Genomic DNA, 14,943 nt, shown 5'->3' on the forward strand with positions numbered 1-14,943 from the left:
TCAATACAAAGCCTCAGTAATTAGAACAGTATGGAACTGGCATAAGGACAGACATATAGACCACTTGAACAGAAGAGAGGGCCCAGAAGTAAACCCTCACAGTAAGATCAATTGATTTTCAAGAAGAGGCCAAGGGTACCATTCATTGGGGAAAGGACTGCTCAAAAAGTCTTTCAGTAGTGGTGCTGCGAAAACTAGATATCCTTCTGCAAATGAAAGAAGTTGGGGGACTTCCCTGGTGGTCCAGTGGCTAGGACTCCATACTTCCACTGCACATGCCATGCAGTGGGAAAAAAAAGAAAAGAAAAGAAAAAAGTTGGATCCTTACCTCACACCTTATCTAAAAATTAACTCAAAATGGATCAAAGACTTAAACTTAAGAGCTAAAACTATAAAACTCTTAGAAGAAAACAATCCAACGGCTTCTTGACATTGGATTTGGCAATGATTTCATGGATATGACACCAAAAGCACAGGGAACAAAAGAAAAAATAGATAAATTGGACTTCATCAAAACTAAGAACTTTGGTGTATCAAAGGATACTATCAAGAAAGTGAGTAGACAACCTACAGAATAAGAGAACATATTTGCAAATCACATGTCTAATAAGGGATTCATATGCAGATTATGTAAAGATCTCCTACAACTCAACAACAACAACAACAATAAACAACACAATTCAAAAAAGTGCAAAGGGCTTAAATAGACATTTCTCCAAAGAAGATATACAAATGGCCAATAAGCATATGAAAAGATATTCAACATCATGAGTCATCAGGGAGATGCAAATCAAAACCACAATGAGATTCCACGTCACACCAATTTGAATGCCTATTATCAAAACAACAAGAAATATCACATGTCGGTGAGGATTGGGAGAAATTGTGCATTGCTGGTGAGAATGTAAAATGGTGTAGCCACTGTGGAAAACAGTATGGCAATTTCTTAAAAAGTTATACATAGAATGATCATATGATCCAGCAATTTCACTCCTAAGTACATATCCAAGAATCAAAGACAGGGACTCAAACAGATAGTTGTACACCCACGCTTACAGCTGCATTATTCACAACAGCCAAAAGGTGGAAACAACCCACGTGTCCACTGACAGATGAACGGATAAACTAAATACGATATACACACAGTGGCATATTATTCAACTATAGAGAGGAATGAAATTCTGATACACACTACAACATGGATGAACTATGAAAACATCATGCTTAGTGGAATAAGTCAGACACAAAAAGACAAATATTGTATGATTCCACTTATATGTGGTACCTAAAATAGTCAAACGCATAGAGACAGAAAGTAAAACAGTGGTTATCAGCAGCTGGAAGGGGGGGAATGGGGAGTTATTTTTTTAATGGGTAAAATGCTTCAATGTGGGAAGATGAAAAAAGGGAGATAGATACTGGTAATGGTTTTAAAACAATGTGCATATAGTTAATACCACTGAACTGTACACTTAAAATGGTAAATTTTATGTTATTTATATTTTACCACCAAAAAAAGATTTCTCAATTTAAAAAGTGGTTAGAATAGCAAATTTTATGTAATGTATATTTTACTGTAAAAAAGAGAATATTTTAAAAAAACCTAGATTTAGTTTCAAGATGAGAGGACTTTAAGGTCACTTCTAATTATAAAAAATTTTGAGACATCATGATAACAAGGAGAAGAGAGAAAGAGCATCTAGTTGAGGAATAAGAACCTGACTCCTTGTTCTGAATTATGAGTGTAACCTTACCTTTCAAGTGGTTATAAATGGACCAAGAAGTTCTAGCAATGACAGCAAACTCAAATGCCTATAGAGGCCAGGCAGGAAACGTAAGCAGGTGAAGCAAGGCAGCTGGGGATGGTGGTAAATCTGAGTCTACGTGCCCTGTCTAAAGAGAGCAGCTGTACCTCCGTCCTGGCGGTAAATCTGAGTCTACATACCCTGTCTAAAGAGAGCAGCTGCACTTCTGCCCTGGCAAACTGTCTTCTTGTTAGAATGTCGTCATGGTATTGGGAGGACTTTCCATTTTTAAGTGAAATTGAATTGAGATTTTTATGTTAAATGTTGGCATCAAATTAAAAATATGTATTTTTAACACCGCAAACCAAGAAAACATATCTGCAGGCCAAGGCACGTGCAGTCAGCTGACCACTAGTTTGTGATTTCTTTCATAGCATAAAGCCTGGACTGGAATACTAAAGAAGGAAAGGAAGTACTACTAATCAGATCCTCACCAATGTTTAAAGTTTGCGGGACTTCCCTGTTGGTCCAGTGGTTAAGAGTCCGCCTTCCAACACAGGGGACGTGGGTTTGATCCCTGGTCGGGGAACTAAGATCCCACATGCCATGGGGCAACTAAGCCTGCATGCCACAACTACTGAGCCCGCACCTCAACAAAGGACCCAGCATGCCGCAACGAAGATCCCACGTGCTGCAACTAAGACCCAACGAAGCCAAATAAATAAATAAAATAAATATTAAAAAAAATTAAGTTTGCATACAGATCATGATCTAAATCTTTCTAATCCTTGTTTAGAATCACCAGTGGGTATTGAATATTGTTTTAATTAGGTATCATTTAAAATAGCACAGCTTTGAATGGGTCAGTTTTTAGTGGGGCACTTAGAACATGAAGTTTAGTGCCTTGCATATAGTAGGTGGTCAATAAGTGGTAGCTACTATTATTTTCAAACAAGGCTCTTACACAATATTGAAAAGTTAGCGTAAAACAGATTTTCAAAACCAACCCTACACCCAATAGAAGAAACGATAATATAACCCATTCAAAAATCTATCCTCTTGGGTTTCCCTGGTGGTGCAGTGGTTGAGAGTCCACCTGTCGATGCAGGGGACACGGGTTCGTGCCCCGGTCCGGGAAGATCCCACATGCCGCAGAGCGGCTGGGCCCGTGAGCCATGGTCGCTGAGCCTGCACGTCCGGAGCCTGTGCTCCCACGACGGGAGAGGCCACAACAGTGAGAGGCCCGCGTACCACAAAAAAAAAAAATCTATCCTCTTGTAGTGATTGGGAAATGGTGAGCCTTCATATTAAATAACAAATCATTTACAGATGTTGGGTGCTAGGAATAGTTATTGGCAAAACAAGGTTCTTGCCCTCATAAAGGTTACAATTTAATAAGGGAGATGGACATTAAGTAAAGAGTCATCCCAAAAATATTTAGTCAGAAACTGTAATAAATGATGACTGAAAATTACAGGATGCTTTGAAAAGAGTAATGAAAGGATTTAATTCAGATGAGGAAGGGTCATAGGGAAGCCCCCTTTAAGGAGCTGACCTTTAAACTAAGACCTAAAAGGATAGAGAGGTCAGCAGCCTAAGGGTATTATGTATGGAGGGTGAGGAGGGTTGGGTGGGAGAGGAGGTTGTGACAAAAGCATTCCAGGAATGCTTGTGTGACATGTGTGACACCTCCAAATAACCAAAATAGAAAAAAGGAAAAATTAAATAGAGGGGGGACTTCCCTCGTGGCGCAGTGGTTAAGAATCCACCTGCCAATGAAGGGGACATTGGTTTGAGCCCTGGTCCGGGAAGATCCCACATGCTGCGGAGCAACTAAGCCCATGAGCCGCAACTACTGAGCCTGCGCTCTAGAGCCCGCGAGCCACAACTACTGAGGCTGAGAGCCACAACTACTGAAGTCCACGTGCCTAGAGCCCGTGCTTCACAACAAGAGAAGCCACCACAATGAGAAGCCCGCGCACCACAACAAAAGAGTAGCCCCCGCTCACGGCAACTAGAGAAAGCCCGTGTGCAGCAACGAAGATGCAACACAGCCAAAAAAAAATTAAATAGAGGGAAAGATTAAAGTTATTGCAGGTAGAGAGGGGACAGATTTGAGGGGACATCAATTGTCAATGTTCTCCCTGGAGAAAAGATTCTGAAGAAAGAAGTAAAAATGAAAAAATAAGAGAAAATTAGGAATAGAGAAGAAATATGTAAAATGGGAGCTAGGAAACAGGAACTTGAGGTTGAAGAAATTATTTGTTTATTTATTTAACCTGGTCACATCAGGTTTCCGGGGAAAGTGATGAGAGGTGAAGCACTGGTGGGAACAAGTGGAGAGAACCGGCTGCTAGAGGAGACCTCAGGAGTGAAGAGATCACACTGAAGGATTTTTGTTTGTTTGTTTAAAAAATTACAAAGGAGGGCTTCCCAGGTGGCGCAGTGGTTGAGAGTCCACCTGTCGATGCAGGGGACACGGGTTCGTGCCCCGGTCCGGGAAGATCCCACATGCCGCGGAGCGGCTGGGCCCGTGAGCCATGGCCACTGAGCCTGTGCGTCCGGAGCCTGTGCTCCGCAACGGGAGAGACCACAACAGTGAGAGGCCTGCGTACAGAAAAAAAAAAAAAACAAAAAAAATGTGGCCTTTGTGAAGACAAGTTTGAATATGAGCTGTGCTACTTATAAACTATATAGCCTGTGCAAGTCACTTAACTTCTCTCTCAGTTTCTTTATGTATAAAACAGGATAATAATCACACCAACTCATGTTTGTTGTGTGAATGAAATGAATGAATACATGTATAGCATTTTGCTCAGTGGCTGGCACAATAAGCATTCAGCATCATTTTCTGTTGCCACATTGTTCTTCTTACCATTTTCCAAAGGAACCATGATGTTTCATGTCATCATACTTTCAAAAATCTTGTTTTTTCTTTTCAGAATGTACTCCTTCTTTGCTTAACAGCTTTCTACTACTCCAAGATCCATCCTAATTGTCTTTACTTCTTTAGAGCCTTCCCCAACTTCTGCAGGAAGAACTATTTCTTTCCTTGTGCTATTACTGATTCACACAGGCTTTACTAATCACTTATACTCTAAGGAAACTACTTCTAGGCTACTCTGTTTCTTCTCCCGGAATGTGAGCTCTTTGAGGGCAAGCATTGTCATTTACTTATCTGTATTTCCAGCATTTCATACACTCTCTGATGGAGAACACATTACACACTAAAAACATAATACTGTCTCAAGTCAGCTCTCTGGCTTCTTTGTCATTCATTGGTCACACACTTATAGGTGTATGACCTAGACCAGTTATTTAATTTTCAAAATCTCAGTTTTATTTTCTGTGCAAAGGAGATAATAAAAGTATCTACCTAATACACAGGATTAGAAAAATGAGATAATCTACACAGGAAGCACTTAATAAATATTAACTGCTATTATTATCATTATTTTCATTTCTGATGCTGTATTTTATGTCTAGAAATTCCATTTAGATTTTTCTAATATCTTCCATTTATCTCCAATCATATTCATATTTTCCTTTACATACTTGAGCACATCTATATGACTTAAAATAACTGTCTAAAGGTCCTTGCTAGCTAATTCCCCCATCTCTGTCTTTTCTGAGTCTGTGTTTCTATTGATTTATTTTTCTCCTGGTTATGGGTCATATCTTCCTGCTTCCTGTAATTTCTAGTTGGATGCCAGACTTTGTGAATTTTATGTTGTTGAGTGCTGGATTTTGTTGAATTCCTTTAAGGAGTATTGAATTTTGTTCTGGTATATGCAGTTACTTGCAGATCAGTTTAATGCTTAAGCTACTGAGGACTCTATCCAATGCCCAGTGTATTTTGAGGTTTCTCTCAAAATAGAAGAAACTAGCCTTGTGAGTACTCCAGGAATTGTCTGGCCTACTGTTTTCTAGTGGTTCTTTTTCCAACCCACACATGTGCAGAGTTTGTAGTCAAAGACTCAAATACCTCCTTGCAGCTCTCTGGAGCTAAGTGAGCAATGCCCTTCTCTCTGGTACTTGGCCTTGTAAATACTGGCCACCTTGGCCTCCCTAAACCCCAGCCTCTGCCTCTTCAACTCAGTAAGACCACCAAGCTCTTTGATGATCTCCCTGTACTGTCACTTGGTAACTGCCTCTCAGGGACCATAGTTCCACACTGACTGTTGGTCCAATGTCTGAAACAGTTGTTTCAGATACTTTGTCTGATTTTCTAGTTGTTTATAGCAGGAGGACAATTCCCTTAGTATCATTATTTTATTAAATGAAATATATATATTCACTGGTAAAAGCACAAAGCTCAAAACTAAATTCTCATAAACTGAAAATAAACTGTGGACAAAAGCTCTTTTGAGCCAATATCCCTAAAAAGAAGTAGAGATTTACTTCAAAGGAATTTCAATCTTTGCCAACTTGGAAAATTTAGACTAATATTTCTGTATTGAAAAAAATACCAAAGTGAGAAGTTGAATTTTAAAGGCTTATTACATTTGAGTAGATCTTTTTGCTTCCAAGAGTCTAAAGTTGTCTAGATAGCAAGAGACTCACTGCAGTTTTCATGAGGTTATTTGAAATTCAGACACAGGGAAATTAGCATCATTCAATACTCAGTCATGCAGGAATGACATCGTATCTCTGTACTTGCTAAAAACTGGGATAAAAGATTTCTTGCCAGAAGGGATCAAGTTCCTTAGTTTTCTACAGGTGGCTTCACTTTTAGATATGTTACGCTGGAACCCAGCTCATCTTTTGCCTCCTCCCAGAAGAGTCAGTTTCCTCTTGATAATGCTACAATATGTACATGATGTTCTAAGGAAGTTATCTGCAGGAGAACAATATAATAGCAGGTCCACTGAGTAGGTGTCTGGTACTTGGCATTCTAATTGAAAAAATGGGACTTAATAAATACTTTCCTTTGGAATCTTGCCTCTGAGTGTTTTTGCTCATTCTGGATTAAAATTGGAGACTGACACATTCTGGGACTAAAGGTTCCTGGAGGAAACTGAGAATATATTAAAACTATTTAACAAAAGATCTTAGGATCACCTAGACGCAAATGTTGCATTTGGTATTTAAGAAATCAGAGACTGTCTGATTAAGAAGCATGACAATAAATATCCAGCATAAAATCTAGGTCCTACTGGTGGCACAGGAGAAATAGGGAGAACTTGGAGCTGCTTCCTTTCAGCAGCTGGATGAATCATTGGCAGCTGCTATAAGAAAGATAAAGAAAACCACATCTGCTTAGAGTCCACCACTATATGGATCCCTTGTGATAATAAATAAATTACTGAAGAGGCCCCACTTGTAAGTCATGAAAAGAATTAAGGATATCTGAAGATTATTTTCCACAGTTATCTCCATGTGCTATTTCACAGAAACCAGCTCTAGCTATATGCACCATTCTTTGATATAATGAGTATTTAATATATATTTGCTGACTGGTTAAGGGACAGAGAAAGGATTAGGAAAGACAGGTTCTGATGAAATAGTACAAAATTCATCTATACACTCACAGCTCCCAGTTTTGTTTATGTGGAGACCAACAAGATAGTTTTTCTGAGCTAGTTCGCTTAAAATTGAGTTCACACTGATTTTCGACTACTAGTCATATATTTTGTAAAGAAGATGATGCTATTCTCAATACGCTTGCACAATAGTGTAATTGAGATGGATGATCTCTAGAGTTACTTGTCAGTAGTAGAAAGAGCATATTAGTAAATCTGGGTTCTATTTCCAAATTTGCTACTGTGCAATCCTTCTGCGAGTTACACAATTTTGTTATTTATAAAATGGGCACAGGGCTTCCCTGGTGGCGCAGTGGTTGAGAATCTGCCTGCTAATGCAGGGGACACGGGTTCGAGCCCTGGTCTGGGAGGATTCCACATGCCGCGGAGCAACTAGGCCCGTGAGCCACAACTACTGAGCCTGCGCGTCTGGAGCCTGTGCTCCACAACAAGAGAGGCTGCGACAGTAAGAGGCCCGCACACCGCGATGAAGAGTGGCCCCCGCTTGCCACAACTAGAGAAAGCCCTCGCACAGAAATGAAGACCCAACACAGCAAAAATTAATTAATTAATTAATAACCTCCTACCCCCAACATCTTCTTAAAATAAATAAATAAATAAATAAATAAATAAAATAAAATGGGCACAATAATATCTACCATACCTATTTCTTAGGATAGCGAAATGATCTAATCAGAAACTAGGTAGAAGGAGTTTCAGCAAAAAAGTTTCAGTAGCTATATATAAAGTAGCAGTAGCATCAGTTAGAGCAGGGTAGGGGATCCTGCAAATTCAATGAAAGCAGGGAGCATACCTATTTTCTTACTATAACCCCAGCACCAGGTACATGGTAAGTCTACCAGATAGATTTGTTGAATGAATGAGGAAATAGTTTAGGCCTTCCTCTACTTTAAGTTAGGTTTACTATAGAAACTGTCAAAGATATTCGATACTTATTTGGAAAAACATAATATGAAGATGGGAATAAGAACAGGCCTTTGAAAACAGACGTGAACAAAAGTTTTGATGTAGAGACTCTATATCTGAAAATTTTGGAGCAATTTAATCTATTTTAATATCCTGAATGTAAGAATTTAGTGCCATTTTTTTAAAAGAAGCTCTCAGTAAGGGTCTTTCACCCTTCATATCACCAAAATAAAGTCTCAGTAAACACATTTTTGATCAGTGTATTTTTTAATATTTTCCTTGGGTTATAATCATAAGATGCTGAACCAACAATATGCAAATTGATCCTAAGTTTCATTTGTTTTAAAATGGGAATTATATTATCTACCACAGAGAGACGTTGTGAAGATTAAATGAATTACTGCACATAGATCTCAGAGTTACACTTGGATCTTAATAAGTGCTTCAGTGACGGTGATGGTGATGGTGATAATAATATTGATGGCAGTATCTCTGACACAAGACAGATAGCTCCTTAAAAGGTGTTCCTAGAGCCTTGAAGAGTATGCACTAAAACAGTATTTATACTGAGCAAAAGAAAGAAGTTTGGAGGGAATAAAGGAAGGCAAGAAAAAAATTTGGGAAGACTTACCGCCATTTTTGCCTACAGTTCGGAAGCATCTCCAGAAGGCCCGTAAGAATGATGCCCTATTGTGAGGGGTGGCTTGGATGAAGCTGAATTCCCGAAAAAGAATGTGAGTTCCCTGACATACACTGTTAAAACTGCAAAGAGAAAAATCAAGGAATTATCATTAGATGGAGAGTTACAGAAGGCTGGAATTAGAATGAAAAGTCAAGAATATATAGAACAACTGCCCAAAAGGAGAAAAATCTTTTTTTCTCCAAAAAAACTCTGAACTATAGATTAGACCAAGTCCTTCTATGAGGAATTCTCTTCACATAACTATATCTCTTTGAAAACTCTTGGAGTTCAATTCCTCTGAGTGCTTCCCACCTCCTACACACACACACAAACACACACACACACTGAGGAAGTTTTAATCAGTCATTAGAGCATCTCATATAGTGGGAAATCTTTGTCTTTAGCTGGATGACACTGGCACTCATATCTTTTTGGAGAATACTTCTCCCTCTACCCCACCTGAAATTTATGTTTCCTTAAAGATATTCTTTTTGTATTCTCTCTGACCTATATCAGCTGTCTTAAGAACAACATGGCTTATGGGAACATAACTGGATTGTCTGTTCCAGTTTGGGGGTGGTGGCGTATACCTCCTCTCTGACAATAACGTTAGAGGAAAATCCATGTGCCAAAGGATATAAAAGGTTCCAGACAGACACTAAAGGCAAGTAAGAAAAACAAGGGTAGAAAGCGGCCCCTGAATGAGAGTATGAAGTAAAGCCCTAGGGCCCAAGTGAGTCATTGTTTAAGCTGGGCTGGGGAAGGGGAAAAAATATACTCCATTGCCTTTGGGTTCTTCTGCCAAAGAAATAAAGTCTGTAGAGCCTGATGTAATCTAAAAATGGAAAATCCACCAAAGCACAGGCAATTATCCAGTAATCATCACTACCAAAGGCAGACTTCTGGTTCCAGAAAACTCCTAAAGTCCCTGACAAGTAAATCATGAGTGGAAAATATGTTAATCTTTGTAGAGAAGCAGACATTAAACTGAAGATGGCAAGCAACAGAGGGATAGTGGTAATCCCAAATGTCACTTTTCATTTGTTTAGCATTTAAAGGGGGAAAAAATTCTGAATCTCTGAATTGAACAGGAAAAAATTTCAGGAGCCATCTAATCCATTTTCCTTTTCCCTGACCAAGTTCAGAGGGAAGTGTTTAACCTGTCTTCAACATAGAGTATATTATCGCTTAGGATAAAATTAGCCTCCTTCTGTCAATATTAACAACACTGCATGAAAAAGTGAATTACATACCCTTCTTCCCCCATGGAAAACTAGCATACAAATCTAAGATACTATGAGAAAGTATGAGGCAAAGAGTTAGAAGAAAGATTTTTAAAAAGCAACGAAAGTGTTAACCTAATTACGCAGTTTGCAGTGCTGTTGTGTTGAGTAAAGGAAAATGAAAAATAAAGCAAATGAGCTGTTACAGGTAAATGGAGCAGGCCACATTTCTAGCAAATGAAGTCTAGCAAATGATAACATTCTAGCCTAAATTTATGAAGCTACCCAGTAAAGAATTAGTCCCAAAGTGTGCTACACAACCCCCAGGGTAAAAATGCTGGTGTCTAGGTCATGGTCTAGGCTGTAAAGGAACTAATACTAGTGAAATTATATCCTTAGTGTAGCTTTTAAAAAATATCTTCTTTTAAGCTAGGGAGTAATTTATTCATTGAAGAATCTAGCTGAGCCTCATTGTATAGATGAATAGAATATACATAAGAATTTATAAAATAGGAATTTTATACAACAAACTGATAGGGCAAAGTCTTACAATACTGAATATAAAAAGACATAATTGTATTTACACTACTGCCTTTAGATAATTCATACCAATAAAATTCATATTTAATTAAAAATAAAAATAATTAGAAATGTTTGATTAGTATGGAGATAATCAGATGACCAGTTGATCATGTAGCTGATCAGTATGGAGATCACAATCACTATCTAAAGAGTTAATAGACAATCTTAGTATAACCAGGGAAATTCTTTTAGATAAGATGGCTGTAAAGAAAAAGCAGAAAATGCGCTTGCTCAAAGCTTTACTGTTTCTCTTCAACCTGAAATCTCTTTTTCCTACCTCCAACTCTTAAAATTCTATCCATGTCAAATACCATGTTTTGCATGAAATCTTTTCCTGATTCCTCCCACCACAGCCCATTCCCATCATATCTCACTTATAACTCTCTAATGGTACTCACAATTTTGCTGCCTTGTTTTAAAGTTACTGGATGTATTTCCTCTATTAGATTCTATACAATAATCAATTAGGCTGCACTCATCTTTGTCTCCGTTGCATTACCTAACACATAGTAGATACTGCTCCATAAATGTCTGTGGTAGTTGATTTAGAAAGAAAAGAAAAAAACAGATGAATAACACCAGGCAGAAAGTATCAGGATTTATGTTTGTAACTAGCCATACTAGTGATACTGAAAGTCAAATTTCTACCATCTTTTTAAAAGTCTAGAACTTTGGTCTGATATTAGTATTGTAATACTGCAATACCAGCTTTTTTTTTTTTTAATTAGTATTTGCCTGGCATATCTTTTTCTATGCTTTTAATTTCAATCTTTTTGGGTAATTTTTAAAAGATACTTCTTGGGCTTCCCTGGTGGCGCAGTGGTTAAGAATCCGCCTGTCAATGCAGGGGACACGGGTTCGAGCCCCGATCTGGGAAGATTCCACATGCCGCGGAGCAGCTAAGCCCGTGTGCCACAACTACTGAGCCTGCACTCTAGAGCCAATGAACCACTACTGAACCCGCATGCCACAACTACTGAAGCCTGCGTGCCTAGAGCCCATGCTCCACAAGAGAAGCCACTGAAATGAGAAGCCTGCACACCGCAACGAAGAGTGGCCCCCTCTCGCCGCAACTAGAGGAAGCCCATGTGCAGCAACGAAGACCCAACACAGCCAAAAATAAATAAATTAATTAATTTAAAAAAAAAAAAAGATACTTCTCTTGTGAGTGCTGCACAGCTGGATTTGGTTTTTTACCCAATCTTACATTCTCTGTATTTTAGTAAGTTTTTTATATATTTGATTAATTTCTGCCATCTTTTGTCTTTTTATTTTTTTAATTAATTAATTAATTAATTTTTGGCTGCATTGGGTCTTTGTTGCTGCATGCGGACTTTCTCTAGTTGCGGTGAGCAGGGGCTACTCTTTGTTGTGGATGCTTCTCATCACAGTGGCTTCTCTTGTTGCAGAACACAGGCTCTAGGTGCGCAGGCTTCAGTAGTTGTGGCTCGCAGGCTCAGTAGTTGTGGCTCGGGAGCTCTAGAGTGCAGGCTCAGTAGCTGTGGCGCATGGGCTTAGTTGCTCCACGGCATGTGGGATCTTTCCAGACCGGGGCTCGAACCCGTGTTCCCTGCATTGGCAGGCGGATTCTTAACCACTGTGCCACCAGGGAAGCCCTTATTCTGTCTTTTTTTAAAAATATTTATTTATTTGGCTGTTCTGGGTCTTAGCTGCAGCACATGGGATCTTCGTTGCCGCATGTGGGATCTTTGTTGCAGCATGCAGGATCTTTAGTTGTGGCATGCAGGATCTAGTTCCCTGGGATCACACTGGACCACCAGGGAAGTCTCTTATTTTGTCTTTTCTGTGAACTGTTATTCTTTGACTTTTTTTCTCTTTTCCTACTTTTTAGTGTGTTAGTAAAGTTTTTTAAAAATATCACCCCCCCCAAAAAAAAATATCACCCCCCAATTAGTTTGGAAGCTATGACAGAATCTGTAAACTTTTAGTATTTCTCTTAAATTTAACATACATATTTAGCTATACATTTTATTTATTTATTTGCGGTACGCGGGCCTCTCACTGTTGTGGCCTCTCTTGTTGCGGAGCACAGGCTCTGGACACGCAGGCTCAGTGGCCATGGCTCACGGGCCTAGCCGCTCCGCGACATGTGGGATCTTCCCGGACCGGGGCACGAACCCATGTCCCCTGCATCGGCAGGCGGACTCTCAACCACTGCGCCACCAGGGAAGCCCTAGCTATACGTTTTTAAAATGTCAAATTAATCATCTTTATCACTCTCCAAAACAAGGAACAAAGTACACTTAAATAACTTATTAGCACTCTTCTCATCTTCTGATACTATTTTCTAGAATTTGAATTCTACCTTTTTTTTAATTGAAAAACTTTTTTTTTTTTTTTTTTTTTTTTGCGGTACGCGGGCCTCTCACTGTTGCGGCCTCTCCCGTTGGGGAGCACAGGCTCCGGACGCGCAGGCTCAGCAGCCATGGCTCACAGGCCCAGCCGCTCCGCGGCATGTGGGATCCTCCCAGACCGGGGCACGAACCCGTGTCCCTGCATCGGCAGGCGGACTCCCAACCACTGCGCCACCGGGGAAGCCCTGAAAAACTTTTTTTATTGTGGTAAGATATATATAATATTTATCATTTTAACCATTCATAATATTTATCATTTTAACCACTGTAAATGTCCAATTCAGTGGCATTAAACATATTCACAATCCTATATAACCATCATCACTATCTATACCCAAAACTTTTTCATCATCCCCAACAAAAACTCTGTATCCATTTAAAAAATGGCTCCCCCTTCTAGCCTCCTCCCAGACTCTGGTAACCTCTATTCTACTTTCTGTCTCAATGAATTTGCCTATTCTAGGTACCTCATTTAAATGGAATCATACAATGTTTGTCCTTCTATTTCTGGATAATTCACTAAGCATAATGTCTTCAAGGTCCATCCATGTTGTGGAATACTGCAAATTTCATTCTATTTTAAGACTGAATAGCATTCCATTGCATGTATATACCACATTTTGTTTATCCATTCATTTGTCAATGGCCACTTGGGTTGTTTCTACCTTTTGACTGCTGTGAAAAATGCTATGAACTTGGGTGTACAAATATCTGTTCATGTCCCTCCTTTCAATTCCTTTTTGATACATGCCAAGGAGTAGAAATGCTGCATCAAAGAGTAGTTCTAAGTTTAATGTTTTGAGAAACCACCAAACTGTTTTCCACAGTGTCTGTACCATTTTATATCCTCACCAGCAATGCAGAATGGTTCCAATTTCTTCATGTTCTTGTCAACGTCTGTGCTTCCACCACCTCTTTTTTATTTTTGGCTGTGCTGTGCAGCATGCGGGATCTTAGTTCCCTGACCAGGGATTCAACCCACGTCCCCTATGGAAGCATGGAGTCTTTTTTTTTTTAAATAAATAAATTTATTTATTTATTTATTTTTGCCTGCGTTGGGTCTTCATTGCTGAGCGTGGGCTTTCTCTAGTTGTGGCGAGTGGGGGCTACTCTTCGTTGGGTGCGTGGGCTTCTCATTGCAGTGGCTTCTCTTGTTGAGGTGCATGGGCTCTAGGTGTGCGGGCTTCAGTAGCTGTGCTCACGGGCACTAGAGCACAGGCTCAGTAGTTGTGGCACATTGGCTTAGTCGCTCCACAGCATGTGGGATCTTCCTGGACCAGGGCTCAAACCCATGTCCCCTGCATTAGCAGGCGGATTCTTAACCACTGTGCCACCAGGGAAGCCCTGGAAGCATGGAGTCTTAACCACTGGACCGCCAAGGAAGTCCCAACCACCACGTGCTTTTTTAATAGCTCTCTTAGCAGGTGTGAAGTGGTATCTCATTGTGGTATTGATTTGCATTTCCCTAATGACTAATGATGTTGAGTATCTTTTCATGGGCTCATTAGCTATTTGTATATCTTCTTTGGAAAAATGCCCATTTAAGCCCTTTGTCCTTTTATGAATTGTGTTGTTCATTTTTTGTTGTTGCTGAGTTGTAAGAGATCTTTACATAATCTGGATATGAATCCCTTATTAGATATGTGATTTGCAAATATGTACTCTCATTCTACAGGTTGTCTTCTCACTTTCTTGATAGTATCCTTTGATGTACAAAAGTTCTTAATTTTGATGAAGTCCAATTTATCTATTTTTTCTTTTGTTCCCTGTGCTTTTGGTGTCATATCCACGAAATCATTGCCAAATCCAATGTCAAGAAGACATTGGATTGTTTTCTTCTAAGCGTTTTATAGTTTTAGCTCTAAGTTTAGGTCCTTGATGCATTTT

General features: G+C 39.4%; 1 protein-coding gene across 3 annotated transcripts in view; it reads right to left on the reverse strand.

Annotated features, from left to right (window-relative positions):
• Positions 1 to 14,943, reverse strand: part of CSTPP1 (centriolar satellite-associated tubulin polyglutamylase complex regulator 1) — a 186,159-nt gene that overhangs the window by 95,791 nt on the left and 75,425 nt on the right. For 2 of the 3 annotated variants that reach the window (XM_030864524.2, XM_060304410.1), the window contains exon 3: positions 8,826 to 8,956. The exons of the other annotated variant lie outside the window; for it this stretch is intronic. In XM_030864524.2, coding sequence (XP_030720384.1) covers positions 8,826 to 8,956 — 131 coding nt within the window. The remainder of the gene's footprint in view (positions 1 to 8,825; positions 8,957 to 14,943) is intronic. 3 annotated transcript variants of the gene reach the window in all.

This window comes from Globicephala melas, chromosome 8 (assembly GCF_963455315.2).
Source record: "Globicephala melas chromosome 8, mGloMel1.2, whole genome shotgun sequence".
Taxonomy (NCBI): Eukaryota; Metazoa; Chordata; class Mammalia; order Artiodactyla; family Delphinidae; genus Globicephala; species Globicephala melas.